Source organism: Schistocerca gregaria, chromosome 3 (assembly GCF_023897955.1).
Source record: "Schistocerca gregaria isolate iqSchGreg1 chromosome 3, iqSchGreg1.2, whole genome shotgun sequence".
Lineage (NCBI taxonomy): Eukaryota > Metazoa > Arthropoda > Insecta > Orthoptera > Acrididae > Schistocerca > Schistocerca gregaria.
This window is the reverse complement of record NC_064922.1, coordinates 917,852,464-917,874,334: the sequence shown is the minus strand read 5'-3', so window position 1 is coordinate 917,874,334 and position 21,871 is coordinate 917,852,464. Positions and strand designations below refer to the sequence as shown.

General features: G+C 43.0%; 1 protein-coding gene across 1 annotated transcript in view; it reads left to right on the top strand.

The window, feature by feature from the left end:
- Positions 1-17,134, top strand: part of LOC126355700 (elastin-like) — an 87,294-nt gene extending 70,160 nt beyond the window's left edge. Inside the window, exons 3-4 of the mRNA XM_050006068.1 lie at positions 5,645-5,934; positions 16,016-17,134. Of these exons, the coding sequence (XP_049862025.1) occupies positions 5,645-5,934; positions 16,016-16,981 (1,256 nt within the window). The 3' untranslated portion in view covers positions 16,982-17,134. The remainder of the gene's footprint in view (positions 1-5,644; positions 5,935-16,015) is intronic.
- The last annotated feature ends 4,737 nt before the right edge of the window (positions 17,135-21,871 follow it).

The window sequence follows — 21,871 nt, the reverse complement described above, 5'->3', positions numbered from 1 at the left end:
ACCAAATCGAAACCACGTCCAAACGTCACGGGGTTTTGGGGGCCAACCCTCATTACAAACATCGGACGTCGTAAGCTGGACTGGTAAAAGAGGACAAACGGCGAACTGTCGTGGAACAAACATCAGACTTCAGAGCTGGGCAGAGGGCAAATGTGTCTGAAAACACAGCAAACCGAACACTCCTAAAGAGACTCTTGTGCAGCTGACGGCTTATGCAGGTGACAATGTTAACACCATGACATCGGCAACTACGACTGAAATGGGCACGTGGCCATCTAGACTGGACGATGGCGCAGTGGCAGGGCCTTTGATGGTCAGATGAATCCCATGCCTACTTCATCACGCTGTGTGAATCCGTCGTCTTCCAGAGGACAGGTGTACTGCGACACAGAGACAAGCTGACGGTGGCTCCATTATACTCTGGGGAACATTCACGAGGACATCCACGGGTCCAGCGGTGCTTATGTAAGGCACATTGCCGGCCGCTGTGGTCGAGCGGTTCTACCCGTATCAGTGAGAACCGTGCTGCTGCTACGGTCGCAGGTTCGAATCCTGCCTGGGGCATGGATGTGTGTGATGTCCTTAGGTTAGTTAGGTTTAAGTAGCTCTACGTCTAGGGGACTGATGACCTCAAATGTTAAGTCCCATAGCGATCAGAGCCATCTGAGCAAGGCACCTTGACGAGCAAGGAGTATCGTACACTGGTTTCAGACCACGTAAACCCCTTCATGACGATTGTTTCCCGATGGCAATGGCATTTTTCGACAAGATAAAGCGCCATATCGCAAGACCAGTAGTGTGACGGTATTGTTCGAAGAACACAGTGGCGCTCGCCAGATATAACGCAATCACACACATCTCCGATTGATGCAGCGCGGCATCAGAGCTCATCGCCCGCATCCACGGAATTTATGGGCATTAGGTGACTTGTGTATGCAGATGTGGTGCCATCTCCTTCCAGACACCTGCTGAGGCCTTATTGCTTCCGTGCCACGATGCATCACCACTTATGTGGACCAAAGGTGGGCACATCGGCTGTTATGTAGGTGATCTTACGTTTTTGCTAATCAGGGTATGTAATACTTGGATCACGGGTAACAATTGAAAGTTTTGGTACTGTGGAGTCGAGGCCGTGGTGACAGACTTTAAAAAGCAAATGTTTACTGAGAGTTACTACACTGCTGGCCATTAAAATTGCTACACTACCAAGATGACGTGCTATTGACGTGAAATTTAACAGACAGGAAGAAGGTGCTGTGATATGCAAATGATTAGCTTTTCAGTGCATTCAGACAAGGTTGACGCCTGTGGCGACACCTACAACGTTTCTCATAAACAGACAGCAGTTTACCGGCATTGCCTAGTGAAACGTTGTTATGTCTTGTGTAAGGAGGAGAAATGACTACCATCACGTTTCCGACTTTGGTTTACGAGCTTTTAGCTTCAATCAAATAAATGTGGAACTTCTTTTCGATAACTGGAAGACATAATTTTCGACCACATGGAATTTGTAGCAAGGACGAAACTCGAGTTACTTAGTGCGGAGATCAGATAGAATTGTAGCTAACGATAAAGGTAGGGAAAACTATATAAAACGTAAAGAAACTGAGATGTAAGATGACGAATTAGGCACCTCAAGGCCAAATAACTTTTATACATATGCAAATTGTGAGCTGGCAAGACAAATATAGAACATTTTGTTAAATTTTTAGTTAAATTGTTATTTCACTGTGTAAACTGGTCTTAGATATGTAGTAATGGTTTTTCAGTATAATTGTTTGACTTTTCTATTATTAATACAAATGTTTCCAATGAATAATCTACTTTTTTCCATCTAAATGTCCAATGACAAGAAACCGCAAAATCTACGCAACCACAACCGAGTCAAGGCAGGTTGTAACGAGACTATATTTAATAAAAGTGTGCTCCGACAGAACATTTTTTTCTGAAGAATCAAATGCCAGGAAGGCTTCAATATGTGAGGAAAATATAACCGTGGGTGTGTATTACGAGATACACCGGTGATAGAAACGAAAAAGGTAAACCTCTTCAAAATTTAAAAATTCTACGAGTGTTTCAACTTTAACAGTGGAAACTATTTATTTATAACTTGTACAAAATAATAAAATGTGTCGAAGTCTTACTGCTCTTCAGAACAGTCGCCAGCATTGTCTACGACAGCGATGTGGAAATCGTAGGGTGTCGATAGCAGCGCCACTGATAGTTCGGGCGAAGCGATCTATTGCCTGACGAATCTCTATAACACTTCTGAAGCGACTGCCATCAAGTGCCTCCGTCACCTTAGGAATCGAGCTGAAGTCACAACGGCTTGAATGCGGTATGTACATTTTGCGCCATAAGCACCCAAGCGTTGTCCTATAAAATGATGGGCTGGTCCTGCAAACAGTGTCGCCGCTTCATTCCCTAAACTGGCCTCAGGCTTCACTCCGAAAATGAACGGTTTGGAGATAGAAGCAACGACGCTTTGTGTAGGATCCGCCAAGCATTTATCAAGACAGTGCTCGGGTGCATAAGACGCAGGTTGTGATTGTTCCATCGATGCGGCTGAAAGGTACTGTACCAACCCCCTCACTCTATGGTCTAAACCCCTTGTTACGTCAACTTGATTCCTAAACTTAAGGAAGCCAGTCAAGGCATTCGCTTCAGATCTTGTGAGGCGTGCCTGTCATTTTGGCTATTACATAAATGTTAACTTCAGTCTTTCATGCATCGAAATGCACATATCTGAGAGCAAGCCACGTTGATGCTCTGTCTTTGGTTGCGTTGGTCTACCGTTTCTGCCTGAGGGAGAAGGAGGAAGAGAGAGAGAGATTCAGACAGAGACAGAGGGAGAGATTAGTATTAGTCGAGGAGACGAGGATTGCTGGGAAGCAGAAGTGGAAAGGAATAATGAGTAAATTTGTATCTGGAATTGGGCTGCTAAATATTAGAAACAGATTTGCTGGAAATAGTTGGGCAAATGACGATGAGAGTATTCATGGATTTTGAAAAGAGTATTGCGAAGAATTATGATTCAAGGAAAATCTACAGCGTTGCATACTTGCGTAGTAGCGATATTTCTGTGAAGCATTTGTCTCATCGAGTGACCACATCTAGAGAATTTAGCTCTCCTTCCCCATATCCACATTTTTTTTTAGAAAAAAAGATCATTTTGAGTAGATTCATCATTTGTAATAAATAAATTTTTGAACAGTAACTCCAAATTGTTTCTAAATCTACTTTCTTAGTATAAAGTCAATATTGTTCACGATTGTGAAAGTGATGTTGTAAAGTAATTCTTTAGTATAAAATTGTTGCAGAAAAATTATTTGCGGAATATTAGTACCCAAACTTATTCATCCGCAAGAAATTGTATGTTGCTTGTGTCCGCACTGCACATGGTGGTACACACGCTTTTGAATGTCATTTCTAGCTTACCGTTTTAATTTAGCTTTGCTGCGGCGCTGCTTGATGAGATCCACTTTCGAGAGAAAATTTTTACTGTACTGAGGTAAGTACAACAAGAGTTCCTGGTTGTGGTCATACAGTTACACTATATGTACGGAACAGTGTAATTTTACAGTTGAACAGTAACTCCAAATTGTTTCTAAATCTACTTTCTTAGTATAAAGTCAATATTGTTCACGATTGTGAAAGTGATGTTGTAAAGTAATTCTTTAGTATAAAATTGTTGCAGAAAAATTATTTGCGGAATATTAGTACCCAAACTTATTCATCCGCAAGAAATTGTATGTTGCTTGTGTCCGCACTGCACATGGTGGTACACACGCTTTTGAATGTCATTTCTAGCTTACCGTTTTAATTTAGCTTTGCTGCGGCGCTGCTTGATGAGATCCACTTTCGAGAGAAAATTTTTACTGTACTGAGGTAAGTACAACAAGAGTTCCTGGTTGTGGTCATACAGTTACACTATATGTACGGAACAGTGTAATTTTACAGTTAATTAGTGATAAGCTCAGATGGCGTACAAACAGTTTGGAAGTTATTTTTCTTGTTATACAAAGTTCATTTCAGTGAACAGTATGATATATCTGTGTGCGAAACAGTCTTTGGATTCTGTGTCTGGTTTCGCAAGTTTATTAAAATAATTTGGATAACATATTCAGACATAATTTAGTAGGTCATTCAAAGGGTAATTTTTATTAGTTTTATCAAAGGTGGCAGGGGTAAAATACAGGGAGCGAAAGGCTATTTACAATTTGTACAGAAACCAAATGGCAGTTATAAGAGTCGAGGGACATGAAAGGGAAGCAGTGGTTGGGAAGGGAGTGGGACAGGGTTGTAGCCTCTCCCCGATGTTATTCAATCTGTATATTGAGCAAGCAGTAAAGGAAACAAAAGCAAAATTTGGAGTAGGTATTAAAATCCAGGGAGAAGAAATAAAAACTTTGAGGTTCGCCGATGACATTGTAATTCTGTCAGACAGCAAAGGACCTGGAAGACCAGCTGAACAGAATGGACAGTGTCTCAAAAGGAGGATATATGATGATCACCAACAAAAGGAAAACGAGGAGAATGGACTATAGTCGAATTAAATCGGGTGATACTGCGGGAATTAGATTAGGAAATGAGACACTTAAAGTAGTAAATGAGTTTTGCTATTTGGGAAGCAAAATAACTGATGATGGTCGGAGTAGAGAGGATATAAAATATAGACTGGCAACGGCAAGGAAAGCGTTTGTGAAGAACGGAAATTTATTAACATTGAGTATAGATTTAAGTGTCAGGAAGTCGTTTCTGAGAGTATTTGTATGGAGTGTAGCTATGTATGGAAGTGAAACGTGGACAATAAATAGTTTAGACAAGAAGGGAATAGAAGCTTTAGAAATGTGGTGCTACAGAAGAATGCTGAGGATTAGATGGGTAGATCACATAACTAATGAGGTATTGAACAGAATTGGAGAGAAGAGAAATTTGAGAAGCATCTTGACTAGAAGAAGGGATCGGTTGGTAGGGCATATTCTGAGGCATCAATTTAGTATTGGAGGCCAGCATTAAGGGTAAAAATCGTAGATGGAGACCAAGAGATGAATACACTGAACAGATTCAGAAGAATGTAGGTTTGCAGCAGGTACTGGGAGATGAAGAATCTTGCACAGGATAGAGTAGCATGGAGAGCTGCATCAAACCAGTCTCTCTGGACTGAAGACCACAACAACAACATTTTCAACATTTTGGCGTATTTTTGAGATGCTGAAAATATTCACTTCGACCTCAGGCAACACACCACTGTTCAGTCTACAGAACAATACAGACAATATATATATATATATATATATATATATATATATATATATATATATATATATATATACATGTATATGAAGACAAGTTGCTAACTGTTAGCAGAAATTTGTCATGCGACAGACGGTTTCACTCGTATTAACACAACTGGAACTGCTAAGAGTATCTTACGACGCCACCCTCGTACATTGCAACAAATTTCCCCGATCTCCGCTACTTACTAGCCATCAAATACTAAAGGAAACCGTTAAATCTCACCTCACACTTTCCTTTAAACTATGACTTACCTGACGGTTGGCTCCTTTTTTTCTATCGACCCTTTCATTTCTTGGAAACGATGTAGAGAACGCCAACACAGTACGCAGTTTACTTTGCAAAGAGTTTGGATCTAAGTTGCCTCTACGGGTGAATGTGGACAATCCGCACCTGCTGCCTGCGACGGCAGAGGAGGCGGTCTTCACGCATCCAGGAGCCCCTCCGCCTCCACCTCTGCCGCCGTTGCATCACCACAGTCACCGCCAGCGATGGTCGAGGCCGCCGGCAGAAGACGTGCAGAAGGACGCGCTGACCAGTCCATCCGCGTCCCATCCCGCCTATATAAGCCGGCAGCTGCTCCACCAGGGTAGGCAGACGCCAGAGCCGCAGACCAGCGTCAACATGAAGCTCCTGGTGAGTACCGCCGCCTCTGCTCTGGATGCGCTCCCGCCTCCACTATGCCGCTCTGCGCTTCTCCTCATTCACTATGGTTATAAAGTTCTACTTTGCTGTCAGCATGTATTTTGAGCTAAAGTGGCTAGACAATCTCTCAGGTAGAAGTGGCAGAGGTCCTGAATCTGTGCTACACGTACGAGAGCTATTTGGAAAGTAAGGTCACGAAGTGGAAACGACAGTGAAAATCTGGTGAAGCTTTGCGCAGAAGTGTTGGGCAGTGTCTCTAGTATACCTGTCGATCGCGTCACGTCGCTCGTTTCAATTCTGAACGCACAGTGAGCACCTACAGACGCCTAGATCAACATTGCTTTCTGCCAAGTAGGAGGGCTTGCTCTGAGGTTACGCCTGATTTCATGCAGCCCTACATAACGTACCTGTCATGCATTTCCTTCCTTATGACAGTTGTCGGTAGCACGCGGCAGGGGCAATGAGGACAGCGGCAGCGTTTTTGATGGAATGTGTTGGATCATCCATCATACAATCAGAACTTGGCTCCATCTGATATTCATTTCTGTTGGTAAGAACCGCTGTCTATGAATACAACGTTTTTGCACTTACAACTGACTGCAGACCAGCATAGAGAAATGGCGGACAGCACAGGCGGTTGGCTGCCATCTATGACGAGAGTATATGCTACGATTAATGTCTAAGTCGGAGCGGCGAGTATCTATAGAAGTAGCTAGAAAGTGCAAAAAGTGTCCTAAACGAAACATTTTTCGTTTTCGCTGTAGTTTCAATTTAGCGACCGGATCTGACATTACTTTCCGAATAACCCTCGTATTTATTTCATCATCTTTCGATCGTACATACTGGACAAAATTTTCTCATTGTTCGACGTGTAACTTTTGCCACACTGACAGGGAATTTCGTATATAGCTGTTTTTCGTAAAAGCACATCCTCTGTCACAGATCCCATCGGCCAAGATGATGACCCTTCTAGGATCTAAGAACGGTGATGTGCTTTTACAAATGAAGCGTATTTTTGAAATTCCTTGTCATTCTAACAAATTTACGTAGGAACAACAATATGCACTGTACAAGAACTGTGTACTGAACAATAGCGATACATCCACCTTCTGCTGTGAAACAAATCAACAATGGCTGAACATTGTATTTCCACTGGCCATGTCATGGATTAGTGGACAGTCTATATTGTGGCCACATCGTTATTCTACTGCGATTAAGTTGTCAAGGAACGTATGGGAACACTATTAGCAGACCAACTGCAAAACTGCGACGGGGGCTCCCAGATCTACAGATCATAGAAACACCTCATTTCATGTCTACTCTCTTGGACGAATTGTTACTCCGAGTCTTCGCTGCCTACCATTCCAACACACATCCGACATTTTAACAAGTACCCCCTAACGTTAGCACTGTGGGTTTACTGACTCCAAGTTTTCAACTTTTTATTCTTAGACGTATAAAATTTTCTCTGTGACTGGCGTTATCGTGCCGGTTGTCTTACCTCTGAAGCACACGCAGTTACTCCACAGCATAACTGCGTCGAGAAACATACGCGCTTCAGGTGTTGGGTTCATCGAAGTGTTCTTGAAAGTTTTACTGAGCATATTATGTTTTAGGAATCACCTGCTCACCACATACAAGGGGCTCACAATCTGTTGTTCCTTACCTAGGAACTTGCGATAATTCAGGAACATCTCGCGTGGGGCTATCACATTCCAGGAAATCCTACAAGGGAATTTCTTTGATTTAACCGAATTAGACTTTTCAGCTCCTGATCGCCTTGCCACTATTTACAATGCCTCTGGTTTGGCGAAGCACGTCAGCCGCAATACATCTCTTTTCAGATCCAGCCGCTTTTCTATAGGTCCCATTACCCTTCCTGCTTGAAGATTCTAGGAGTGATAGCGGCAAATAAAACGTGCTTCTATAGTTAACTGTACCACTCCCTTAAATGTGGCCATTAGGCTCCTTTTAACTTTACTGTTACACAGGTACAAGAATCAGTGGATTTTTGCCATACGCCTCAAGCCGCTGAGATGCTACATTTCCATCAATGTGAAACTTCATGTAATATCTTAGCCCACGTAACAGGGCCCAGAAACGACTCTAAATGCGATCGTGAATTTACTCTTTGCCCACTGATTTCGTAAGTGTTCAAAAAAAAAAAAAAGTTCAAATGTGTGTGAAATCTTATGGGACATAACTGCTGCGGTCATCAGTATCTAAGTTTACACACTACTTAACCTAAATTATCCTAAGGACAAACATACACACCCATGCCCAAGGGAGGACTAGAACCTCCGCCGGGATCAGCCTCACAGTCCATGACTGCAGCGCCTCAGACCGCTCGGCTAATCCCGCGCGGCTTAATTCTTCCATTTTCAATTTAAAATGCAACAATCTATATTAAGAATTAATCATATTAGTTTAGTGTTAATGCTCAACTGTCAAGGTGCATCACAAATAACTTTCCTAAGTTATAAGCAGAATCCCGACACCCAAAACAAGATGCTCTTTGCTGAACTGTTTTTCCATGCAGATGATGCATACCCGAAACCAAATATCATTAACACATTTTGCCATTCAGGTTTTGAAACCTTCAGAATACTAAATGTAGACGTCGGGTACAGGCTGGATTACCGCGTTTAAGCTGCACAATATGATCGCTCTTTTAATTTTTCAACTGAGTGCAGGTTTCGATTTAAAGTACCATCATCAGATGACCCCGTCGCGCACAGTCGTCGAAGTCGCTTAACCTAGTAGATGTGTCATCATGCTACTATTACGTTTACAGCGTACTTGTTGTGTATTTACAACAAGATCACAAACATCTGGTAGCCTAAAACCCCAAAAACATTCTAAAAGAAGTTCTGTGCTGCTGCTTAAAGATCAGTATGTAGGATTCATAAGAGATAACGTCAGCTGAAGGTAATTACAGGGCTTTCATAATAATTTTTCGTATTCATTCAGTCTTTAAATATGAGTACTTTTACTGGACGTTGGAGTGAGAAATAAGAGCGGTTTTACAGCTGACTGCAAGATTGGAAGTTATAAATTATATGAGATACCTGCTAACCAGATCCTCACAGGGACCGGTATGATTCGTTTTTCGAATGTATGCAAGCGGCCATCGGATTATCGCAGCTGGCCTCGCTCCAGTAACCACTGAGGAATGATGACAGGTTCAGGATGCCTTGAACTCTTACTGGTAGCGTTAGCGGACAGGCAAAGCAGAAGAAAGTGCGTCCCTCTTGGCAGTGCAGCCAAGTTCCATAAATGCTACATTCCAGTCGTTCAGAGTAATTAATTTACTCTTGACATAAGTTAATGCATTCTTATCACTTTGGCTACTTAAGTCATCTCTGCTATTGACTACGCCTTAGATCTACGAAATAATACTAGACTTAACCAAACCAATACTAAACATTATTGTGTGTGTTTTCACTCCATGTCGGATAAGACAATAGTTGTTTAATATAGCAAATCAATGTTCAAACCGAATGACTAACAATACTACAGTACTAGAACTAATTCGTTGTTGGATTAGTGCATTTCCTAAACTGTAGAGAAATAGAGAAGCTTTAACGCAAGAAACGTACAGGTGACGAGCTCCAGTTAACAAATATGGGACAAACAAGCTGCTGACATGTATCAGCTGTCCACTATATTTTTATCAACTCACAGCTTCAGAATTTTTATGGAAAAGACTGTGGTAACATTTCCTTACAGCAGGCTCTTATCAGGAAATTACAGGTAATTAGCCTATTGGAGATTCTTAGATTCTTGCAGAACCTGGACAGATCTTTAATCTAATTTGCCTATGACAGTCAGAGCTATTCATGGCTTTTGTTCTGCTGTGATATTCCAGTAGGGAACAGTACTAATGATGGATATTGAAGAAAGAACAGCCCATTTACTGCGGTTAGTTAAAAAACAAAAAACTTCATGCCTACTAGAGATACCTATGCTGCCATATTCCGGCAATGATTGGCAATTCGTTTAAGGTCTACGATTTTAACCACGAGGTATTTAGAGCTGTAGCAGTAGCTCATATAGTTAGGGACGCTAGTATGAATTCGCCATCACATTAACTGCTTCGTAATGCTCCTACGTGCTTTAGGGACACCTTGGAAATCCAGCTAGTAAACCACGTAGAAGATGAGAACGCTCTTCCTCCCATATGAAAAGCCGTGTCCTCACCACAACGGCAGTGAGTTCGGTTTTGGTCTCGAAACGGAGCTCGTAATCGCTCACGGGTGTCATATCTTGTCGTTCATTCGGATGGTCTAGTGACGTCCTGGAAACGTAGACCACCGGCCGCTGTGGCCCAGCGGTTCTAGGCGCTTCAGTCCGGAACTGCGGTGCTGTTACGGTCGCAGGTTCAAATCCTGCCTCGAGCGTGGATGTGTGTGATGTCCTTACGCTAGTTAAGTTGAAGTAGTTCTAAGTCTAGGGGACTGATGACCTCAGATGTTAAGTCTCGTAGGGCTTAGAGCCATTTGAACCAACGTAGACCAAGCGAATAGCCGAGAAAGTAAAGCGTACACCTTCCCTGTAGATTCAACGGCGGTGCTATTGAACGTACTCTCTGGATGTGGTCGACATTAGTTAGTCAAAGAAAGGAACAAAATGTTTTTTTAGGAATGGAATACATTTCTGAGTCCACTATCTGCTAACTGCCACTCACTGGAAAACGCTATTCACAATACCAGTGGAGATGACTAATGTCTCCCATTCTCCCGCGGTGAATGCAGCAGGGGAACAATTCGAAAATTCTATCCGAGTGACAGACGTACCTCATGACATTTTATCAAATATACATACACTGACTTACAGGTCGATTCATTATTGTACAGAGAGAAACCAAAATTCGGTAAAACTTCGAAAGTATGTTAACCCCTTTTATGCCTGCGAAAGAGATTGGGGCTTGACAATAATTGCTTAAATTTAACTTTGATATCCACAGATAGTAACTCGAAAACAACCCAATAACCTGTTTTTAATCCTTTACAAATATTTGACCTAGCCTAGAAACAGACTGACTTACATCTTCTGCAAGTTTCTAATACGTGATTAATAAATAGAGATAAATTCTAACAACATAGGAGCCTCCTGATATGCGCAGGAAGACTAAAGCTTCTATTAGAGTAACAAATTGACTCATTATTGGTGGAAATATCCTCTTGCTTTGTATAGACCAAGACAGAAAACTGAATGAGAAATTCGTTGCAGTCTGACGCTATGTATCAAACTAATCGCCAAGTCACGGTCAGATGCCGAGTTGCCGTGCCGTTGTCATTCCACACACGAGAGAGGGCCAAGGTCAAGATCACCTTGTGCGAAACGTGACTCATAATATGAGTGGTTTTGTGGCATGCAGCAGGAAAGAGTGCCAAGATCGTTAACAAACACTCTCGGAAGTGCGGGAGAAACAAAAGCAGTCCCTTTCATAACGAACTGCTCTTTGGTACGACATTTCTCATGTGCCAATACACATTAATACCTACTCTTATTTTCTAAGCAGAGACACACTACCTGCTTAATTTCATACAAATTAACGTTCTGGCACCGTTTACCATTCTGTTCGATGCCTTCGGAAGAAATGCTCCCGAGGAAGAGCCATTTGGAACGTTTAATACCGATTTTTTCCGCCAAGAACCGTCAGCAAGTGGCTCAAACGGCTCTGAGCACTATGCGACTTAACCTCTGAGGTCATCAGTCGCCTAGAACTTATAACTAATTAAACCTAACTAACCTAAGGACATCACACACTTCCATGCCAGAGTTACTCATTAAATGCAGTGCATCTCGTCATCATAACAGGCGACAGGTAATACTGTGGTCAGCCCTTCTCTTACGTTTGTCTTCAGATGATATCCTTGTTGTAGAACTATTCTAGTTTTAATGCTGTAGCAGCAGCCGTGTCTGCAGAACAGATTTTGGGAATTATTTTCCATCTGCTTATGTGAACCACAGAATCTTCTTATACTACCTTTCTTGCCCCAGTCACGTGGCATATTTGTGCCATCGTCTGTAGGGTCTTATTTTACTGCATTCTCAATTCCTACTTAGTTAGCCTCCCTAGTATTTGTTAACTGGTCAGAGAGCTGGTCATACTCTGTGTCGGTGTTCTTGTCATCGTCCACATGTCTCTTCGTACTCTCGAATACAAACATTGTCTTTTGAATTTCAGTGGTTTAACTTGCGGCTTCTCTTAGGAAAAATAACACGATCAGTGTCTTTGCGCTTACATGGGCAAGAGATACCCCGCTGCTAGTGGCACAGACGTTTCGAAACGTCTTTCCAAAGAAAAGTTATGAAAGAAGATTTTGGCATTTGTGTAAACAGATATAAGCTAATTCCCATGAGTAGAACTATACCAATTTTTTTGCACTCTTTTAAACTGAGACACTGTTCGTATAAAATTTCAGCCTAGAACGAAACATATTTCCCTTCATTTTCATACAGACGATAATTATTAATTATGCAATGTCTTGCATTACGTATGGATTGCGTCACTAAGTGCATAATCATTATTTTCGAAGATCAGTTGATCACTATTCATACATAAGTACTTACAGTTTCACTTATCAACTACTGGTAATTAAATTAGTAATCTAAATGCAAGCATCACGTTCATGCGACTGCACTCTGCTAATATAAGCATTCAGTGGACAGTACGTGATTAGAAGCGTAGCGCTGAACTGTAACACTTGTAACTGTCTTCCAATATGCAGTTCACCTTAACATTTTAAGGGAGAATGTGGCACATATATTTGTCACTCCGAACACACATTTCCTCGTTAAATTGTACTTTGATGCAGCGGCGTGAGCACAGCTAAAACTGAAACAAGACCGAACGTTAGCACTAATGGTATATAACTCAGCACAAAAATTACACTTGTGGAAGTGTACTGGCTTATCCCAATCTTTATTTCTAATGTTACATGATTTATGCACCTCCGTTCGTTGTTCCATGTCGAAGAGTGATTGCGACGAAATGGGTCTAGGTATGAAGATACAGACCTTAATATTAAAAATCTTACAAGAAATGATGCATATGAAAGAGCATGATAATTTCCACATGTGCCATACTTTTCAGTAGATGGAAAGAAAGATAATTTGTTTGACTAAACACTCTAATGCATCGTTGGAGGCGGAAATGACTGACAGAAAATGGAAAAAGGAAAATTCACCAGTGTATAGTGTACTATAATGGGGCTCTGCTTACTGCTTTATTAGCCTGTTTACATTTATTATATTTCTCGTTTCAGTGAAGACGGTTGGTTATTGAAGCTAACAGTTGAAAATCAAAACCTAAATGTGAACAGCGCAACTGTACTTTATTTTCGGAGTAAATTTGTCATGTTCGTGGATACGGAAATGGATCTTTGTTAAGATCATTCAACTTCGTTTAAGACAACGTCACGTCCGTTGCTCAGCAAATTAAAGCATCGAAGTAAAATATTATATGTTGTTATGCCGCATCATGTTTGTGTTCTTATCCGTTCCTCTCATTTGACGTTTCCACCCCTCTGGTGGGACCTTCTTCAGGTGGCCTGGTTAACTGAACACTCGTGGACGCCAGTGCCCTGTTTATACATAAAACGAAGTGCCCCGCTCTTGTTGTGAAGAAGTGTGTGGAGGTAGTGTTGTTATTGAGTGAATATTTTCGGCTGCTGTTGGTGGGCCATTGTCCTTGCTTTGGTAACGATAATCGGTAGAGAAAGAGAGGAGAGAAGTTTTACCACAGAGGTGGCTTACTAGTAAATGTTGTGTCTCGTGCACAGTGGTTAGGTATTCACATGTACTTAGTTGTGGCGGGAAACCACGAACCTGGAAGTCTAGGGCTGTCATCGCTATTGGTACTACATTATTTATTAGATAACTGCTATTCGCTTACCGCTTCGTGGCTTCCCAATGTGAAATAAATAAATACCCAGGCGTGGTACTCAAGTAACACAAACGACTACCAGGAAGGCACTTATGCAGTACGGCCGTGATATTTTGGTACATATTCTGTTTTCTGCCTGTTATCACTGGCTGTTCAACGATGATGGCCAACTGTTAGTATCGAACCCTATCCAGTAGCCCTACATCTACAGCGCAAAAGCAAGAAAACTCCCTTTCATAAGTGAAATGGTTCAAACGGCTCTGAGCACTATGGGACTTAACATCTGAGGTCGGTAGTCTCCTAGAACTTAGAACTACTTAAATCTAACTAACCTAAGGTCATGACGCACATCTTGCCCGAGGCAGAATTCGAACCTGCGACCGTAGCGGTTGCGAGGTTCCAGACTGTAGCGCCTAGAACAGCTCGGTCACAGCGGCCGGCTTTCATAAGTGAACACGGCACTTCTGACGGGATAAGGTTAACTAGGGACACGTGAAGATCCTAAAGGATGTTCAGCAATCCAACAAGGGGTTCGAAACGTTGATTCTGAAGAAGATATTGGAAGAGGAATGTGATGTAGAAGATTTTACCTTCACTGCCAACAGCCATGAATGCGTGCTGGCCATTAAAATTGCTACACAAAGGAGAAATGCAGATGATAAACGAGTATTCATTGGACAAATATATTATACTAGAGCTGACATGCGATTGCATTTTCACGCAATTTGGGTGCATAGATCCTGAGAAATCAGTACCCAGAACAACCACCTCTGGCCGTAATATCGTCCTGGATATGCCTGGGCATTGAGTCAAACAGAACTTGGATGGCGTGTACAGGCCCACTCAGTTTCAACACGATAACACAGTTCGTCATGAATAGTGACTGCCATATTGTGACGAGCCAGTTGCTCGGCCACCATTGACCAGACGTCTTCAGTTGGTGATAGGTATGGAGAATGTGCTGGCCAGGGCAGCAGTCGAACATTTTCTTTATCCAGAAAGGCCTGTACAGGACCTGCAAAATGCGGTCGTGCATTATCCTCCTGAAATGTAGGGTTTTGCAGGAATCAAAAATGGTTCAATGGCTCTGAGCACTATGGGACTTAACAGCTGTGACCATCAGTCCCCTAGAACTTAGAACTACTGAAACCTAACTAACCTATGGACATCACACACATCCATGCCCGAGGCAGGATTTGAACCTGCGACCGTAGCGGTCGCGGGGTTCCAGACTGTAGCGCCTAGAACCGCTCGGTCACTCTGGCCAGCTCGCAGGGATCGAATGAAGGGTGGAGCCACAGGTACTAAACATCTGAAATGTAATGTCCACTGTTCAAAGTGCCGTCAGTGAACAACAGGTGACTGAGATGTGAAATCAATGGCACCCCATACCATCACGCCAGATGATACATCAGTATGGCGATGACAAATACACGCTCCCAATGTGCGTTCACCGTGATGTCGCCAAATACTGATGTGACCATCATGATGCCGTAAACAGAACCTGGATTCATCCAAAAAAATGATATTTCGCCATTCGTGCACCCAGGTTCGCTGTTAAGTACACCATCGCAGGCACTCCTGTCGGTGATGCAGTGCCAAGGGTAACTCCAGCCATGGGCTCAGAGCTGAAAGTCTATGCTGCTGCAAACGTCGTCAAACTGTTCGTGCAGATGGTTGTAAGTCCCCATCTCTCAGGGATCGAGACGTGGCTGTACGATCCATTAAAGCCATGCAGATAAGATGCCTGTCATCTCGACTTCTAGTGATACAAGGCCGTTGGGATCCAGCACAGCGATCCGAATTACCCTCCTGAACCCACCAATTCTATATTCTGCTAAGTCATTGGATGTCGACCAACGCGAGCAGCATTGTCGCGATATGATGAACCTCAATCGCGATAGGTTACAATCTGACGTTTATCAAAGTCGGAAACGTGATGGTACGTATTTCACCTTTTTACAAGATGCATCACAACTACGTTTCACCAGGCTTAGCCGGTCAACTGCTGTTTGTGTATGAGAAATCGCCTGGAAACTTTTCTCACGTCAGGAGATACATTTCGAGTCTGTAGCACGTCATCTTTGTGGTGTAGCAATTTTAATGGCCAGTAGTGTATATATTAAATCAATCGATGATAGGGTTGCCCTGGTTCATTTGAATGCTTTTGTTTGACAGGTGGTACTAAGCGCTGTGGTGGCGACAGCACTGGCTCGTCCCGGATACCTGGGAGCAGCAGGCATTGCTGGTCTTCTGGGCAATGGCATCGGCGCCTCAGCACCAGGTCTCGGGACAGCGGGCATCATTGGAGCTGGCAGATCTACCTACCTGGGAGCTGGTACAAACTATCTGGGAGCAGGCAGTGCCCCTGTAGGAGGTCCAGCCAACATCGTCGTCGGTCCTGACGGAGTGCCTGCAGACACACCTGAGGTGGCTGCTGCCAAGGCTGGCCACGCAAAGGCTGTCGCTGAGACACAGGCGCGCGACGCCGCTCAGGACGCCGCCGATGCTGCAGCGGGCGTCTACGGTGGAGTCGGCGCCGGGGTTGGTGCTGGACTTGGTGCTGGGTATGGCGCCGGGGCTGGGCTTGGTGCTGGATACGGGGCTGGGCTTGGTGCTGGATACGGGGCTGGACTTGGTGCTGCATATGGAGCTGGTGCTGGACTTGGTGCTGGACTTGGTGCTGGGTATGGCGCAGGTGTGGGAGCCGGATTGGGCGCTGGAGCCGGCGCTCCAGGCGCAGGTCTGGCTCTTTACGGCCCAGCCAACATCGTGATCGGCCCCGACGGCGTGCCACAGGACACCCCTGAAGTGGCCAACGCCAAGGCAGCCCACGCCAATGTCGTGGCGCAGACGCAGGCACGCGACGCAGCCCAGGCCGCCGCCGACGCCGCTGCTGGAGGTGCGGCAGGAGGTTACGCCGCTGGAGGTGTGGCAGGAGCCCTCGCTGGCATCGGCTACGGGGGGGTGGGCCTGGGAGCGGCCGCGGCTCCGTCTCAGGGGCTGGCGCGGTACGGCCCGGCCAACATCCAGATCGGGCCCGGCGGAGTGCCCCTGGACACCCCTGAGGTGGCTGCGGGGAAGGTTGCCGACGCGGTCGCCCACCTGCACGCCAAGGCCCGCCTGGGTCTCATCGCTGGATGAAGTCTTCGCGAAATTCCTGCCTTATTCTGACGACGCGACTGACTACTTCCTGCCCACTGCTCAAGACAACTGGACATGCTACTCTCGTATTGTATATAATAATTTATTAAGATTAAAAAAAAATGTTGTAGATGTCTTCTTGCAATAAACAGAGAATACTCTGGGAAACAGCAAACATTACTCATCAGAACCTATATGAATTAGCGTTCCTTCTTCCCATAACTGAAGTTACAGTACTGCAATCTTATAGCTGATTCCTTGCAGACAAACTCCTACCTACATTTATGGAGCTGTTTAGCAGAACACTGAACTTAAACAAATAAAGATTGTTTCACAGCCTTAACATCAGGTTAAAACATCTATGTTGATAACCTAGCTTACTCACCATGGTACCACATGTCAATAGAGGGGCTCTTGAAATTTGTATCCAAGGCACTCTATTATTGTGTGTACAGCCAGTAAGTTAATCAAACATATCAACCAGCACACAGCCGCTCATATCTGCTGCTTTTTCTTGCTGCTATCACTGTTAATCTGAGAGAAATAGATGGAAAGAGAGAGAGAGAGAGAGAGAGAGAGAGAGAGAGAGAGAGAGAGCAAAGTTTGTACACTACATTTTCCGTATCGATCATACAATGACGATGAACTGTTCATTCTCGCAAATGCCACGCGGAATTAGCTGAGCGGTTTGAGGCACTGCAGTCATGGACTGTGCGGCTGGTCCCGGGAGAGGTTCGAGTCCTCCCTCAGGCATGAGTGTGTGTGTTTGTCCTTAGAGTAATTTACGTTTAGTAGTGTGTAAGCTTAGGGACTGATGACCTTAGCAGTTAAGTTCCATAAGATTTCACACACATTTAAACACTTTTTCTCCCTAATGATTTAATATGGCTTCATTTCGATTAACTACAGCCACAATTGCCTGTTTTTCTGACCTTGAATGAGAAGGTGTTCATGTTGAATAGTGCTGTGCGTTGGCCTGTTTTCATCTACATAGGTCTCAAGATACATTTAGCTACACATCTAGGCCAAAAGCTGTAGTGTCATCGTCCAGGTTCTTAAGTACAATATCTAATTCTTACCATCAATTTCTTACTTCAGTTGCCTTTAGGTTTGTTACCTGCTTGTACCTTTTTGCTATGAATGAAAAGTCACTTCTCTTGCACTTTTCGGAGGAGTGTACACTTTTTTGAATCTTCCTGACGTATTAAAAGAGCTTAATCTTAACCGTTACGGATCTTTAAGAACTCAAAACTTTTTGTTCAATATAAATACAGAACCCTGCAATGACAGGTAATCTAATCCATACTACAAAATTAAATTAATAAATTGCTGAATAACGGCCCAGAAGCAAGAAGACCACATTTCTAAGCCTGCTTGTCCTAGGGAAAATGTCTCACCAAAATGCCAACTTCTTCTAGATGTATGACATAACGATAAGCTTCTTCACCAACCACAAAACACAGAATAAAATCATACACAGTACGAAAACCACTACACAATTGCATCAAAAGTCAAGTAAGATGATTTTGGTTTATCAGTAGGATAGTTAAAGCTTTTTTTGCAATCGTTGTTTACAGAGTTATATCGTCATACAATGCTGCATTGAATTCGTTGTATGAAGAAACACAGTTTGATATCATCATTTATTATGTGGGTTCAGTTGATTCTATTTTTGTGTTTTTCTCTGTAGTATTGGCGAGTAATATTCCAAAGATCACCTTATCACAAGGTCATGTATCCTCATTCAGCTCAGACACGACAACCCTTCTTGGAAATTCTAGCCATTTCTTGCATTACTGTGCCTACGAACTCGGTGCTCTGATATCGCAAAGCTCATAAAAATCCACCTCACCACTCTTCTATGCTGCCAGGTCAAGCCAAGAGCCAGCCAGGATTGTAAATTCACAACTGGATGAGCTATCCTGCCATGCACTCTTGCAAACACTACATTGGAAGGGGAGAGGTTCGAGCTGCCAGATAGAATCGCGTAACCCACCCTAAGGCTGCAGTTTCCATCAGGTTGTGACGCGACAGTTTTTCGGAAACAGTCTCGCCACACATCAGTAACTCCTATTTAATCAAAATACATAATTTACGTCCTAATCTGCAAATGAACACACACAACATCTGAATATAATTGGTTGCAATGCTGTAAAACACTCTGGGTGGATGAGCGCGACACGCAGGTGCCTCTGTCTGAACGAGATAGGATGTGATCTTAATACCGTTGTAGGAGCCACAGGATGCAGTAACGGCTAGCAAGAACAGGAAGACTCGAGGTTGTGACAAAATCAATATAGAACTAATAAAATATGCACCAAATATTGCAAAAATAAAAACACTCGATTTTATAGATAGGTGCTGACGAAGTGGTCATGTGCCTGAAGAGAGGAATATAGCCCAGATATGACCCGTTTATAGGATACAGCAATGCCAGAACTACATAGGAATTAGCCTTCTAAATTCTTGTCGTAAATGGAATGCTAGAATTTTAACAAAGTGTCGCCAATCTCTGAAACTGTTCTAAGTGATTTTCAAAATAGTTTGCGAAAAGGCAGACCATGTTCGGACTGTATTTCACCATGACACAACTAATAGAAAACCATGGTGAATTCAATTTATCAACTTTTCTTGCATTAATTGACAACGAAAAGACGATTAATAAAGTAAATCGAAACAGACTGTGTAGAATTTTAAGAAAGAAAGGGATTCCGTCTCTGGTGGTGGTGGTGGTGGTGGTGGTGGTGGTGGGTTGTGTTGTGTTTAACGTCCCGTCGACAACGAGGTCATTAGAGACGGAGCGCAAGCTCCGGTTAGGGAAGGATTTGGAAGGCAATCGGACGTGCCCTTTCAAAGGAACCATCCCAGCATTTGCCTGAAACGATTTAGGGAAATCACGGAAAACCTAAATCAGAATGGCAGGAGACGGGATTGAACCGTCGTCCTCCCGAATGCAAGTTCTTCTCTTATAAGAGCCATACAAGGATTATATATGTATAATAAAATACAAACAAAACTACAGGCAGCAGACGAAATACGCCGAAAATAAACCAAGGTGTTGGACAAGGTTGGCCCCTCTTTCCCACGCTTTTATTATGTACATCGTCGATGTAACCAGAAACTGGTTGCAGGTAAAAAAACATTTTAAAATTAACGATGTAGATTTTAATACACTACTTGATGCTGATGACCAAGTAATTATGAGCCAGAACGAAAACTACTTACAACAAGCTGCCTTTAGTTCGCTTCAATAGCCAGAGAATACAATATGAACGTCTCCATGACTAAGAAAGAATCAGTGGTACTTTTAGGAAACCAGACCGTGTGAGTTAAGACTGAAACTGACAAGCAGTCAATACCTTGAATATTTAGGGTACAGTATTACATATAGGGCAAACAATGAAATACAAAATAAGTTAGACCTATTTAACTACTTCTGTGGAACTTTTTGCAGACAACTGGGAGAGAAAGTCCACAGAGACTCTACTAAATTGCTACAAGGTTATGGCAATACCAGCACTGATCTATGGATGTGAAAGCATGACTCTTTAAGAACAGAGTTGAAAATAGAAGCACGTGAAATGAATTTCCTTAGATACGTTGCTGCACATTCTCTGATGGATAAAAAAGAAATAATGACATCCTAGCTTAAATGAAAATGCTAAACGAAACTGACATAAGAAAACAGTATCAGTTAAGATGGAAATAACACATAGACTGTGTACCAAATGCAAGAATCACAAAAAACTATAGAAGAAGATGAACCAAGGTATTTAGGATGACCAGAGAAGAGATGAGTTGACCAGTTTTGCAGAAGACGGAAAGGACAAGAAGGCCCAGTTCTTGATATAAATTTTGTAAGTAGGCTGTTTACGTTTTTATGCTGGTAACGGCACGTAGCGCTTTATATGAAAATCACTGGCTGAGCTGTGTTCAGTCAGTGGCTCGTTGGCATTGTTGGAACACTCGCTATTGTAGTGTTGGGCAATTGGATGTGAACAGCGCGTAGCGTTGCGCAGTTGGAGGTGAGCCACCAGCAGTGGTGGATGTGGGGAGAGAGATGGCGGAGTTTTGAACACTATTAAGGTAAATACATTGTTTGTTCTCTATCAAAATCTCTCATTTTCTAACTATGCCTATTAATAGTTAATGCTTCAGTAGTCAGAATATTTTATTTAGCTGGCAGTATTGGTGCTCGCTGTATTGCAGTAGTTCTAATAACGAAGATTTTTGTGAGGTAAGTGATTCATGAAAGGTATAGGTTATTGTTAGCAAGGGCCATTCTTTTGTAGGGATTATTGAAAGTCAGATTGCGTTGCGCTAAAAATATTGTGTGTCATTTTTTTGATGATCAGAATAAGTAAAGAGAAAAATGTCTGAGTACGTTCAGTTTTGCTCAGCTGTTTGAAAATCAAATAATGTAAGAGGTTTATCAGCACAGTAATTCACTAAATTTTTCTAAGGGGATGTTTGAATATATGTGCTTAATTTACATTGACAAAATGGATTTACCACAGTACTAGTATTGTCAGTAGATACACTTGTACCCAGCGGATACGGTCGTCCAGAACATTCATGATGCCCTACTCCACGTGCAACGGCAGGGGAAGGAGGTTTCTTTCTGCTGGGTGCCGGGGCACGTGGGTATTAGGGGAAGCGAACTGGCGGATGTGGCTGCCAAAGATGCATGTTCCCTCCCTCACGTTGTTGACTGTGCCGTCCCCCTCCATGCTGTAACCTCCCTTTTGCGTTTTCGTGTTATGCATCAATGGGAAGAGGAGTAGTTGGCAGTTTCTGACAATAAGCTGCGTCTGGTAAAGGCCACTACGCGACCATGGCGTACGTCCTACCAGTCATACAGGCGGGATGAGGTTCTCCTCACTCGCCTCC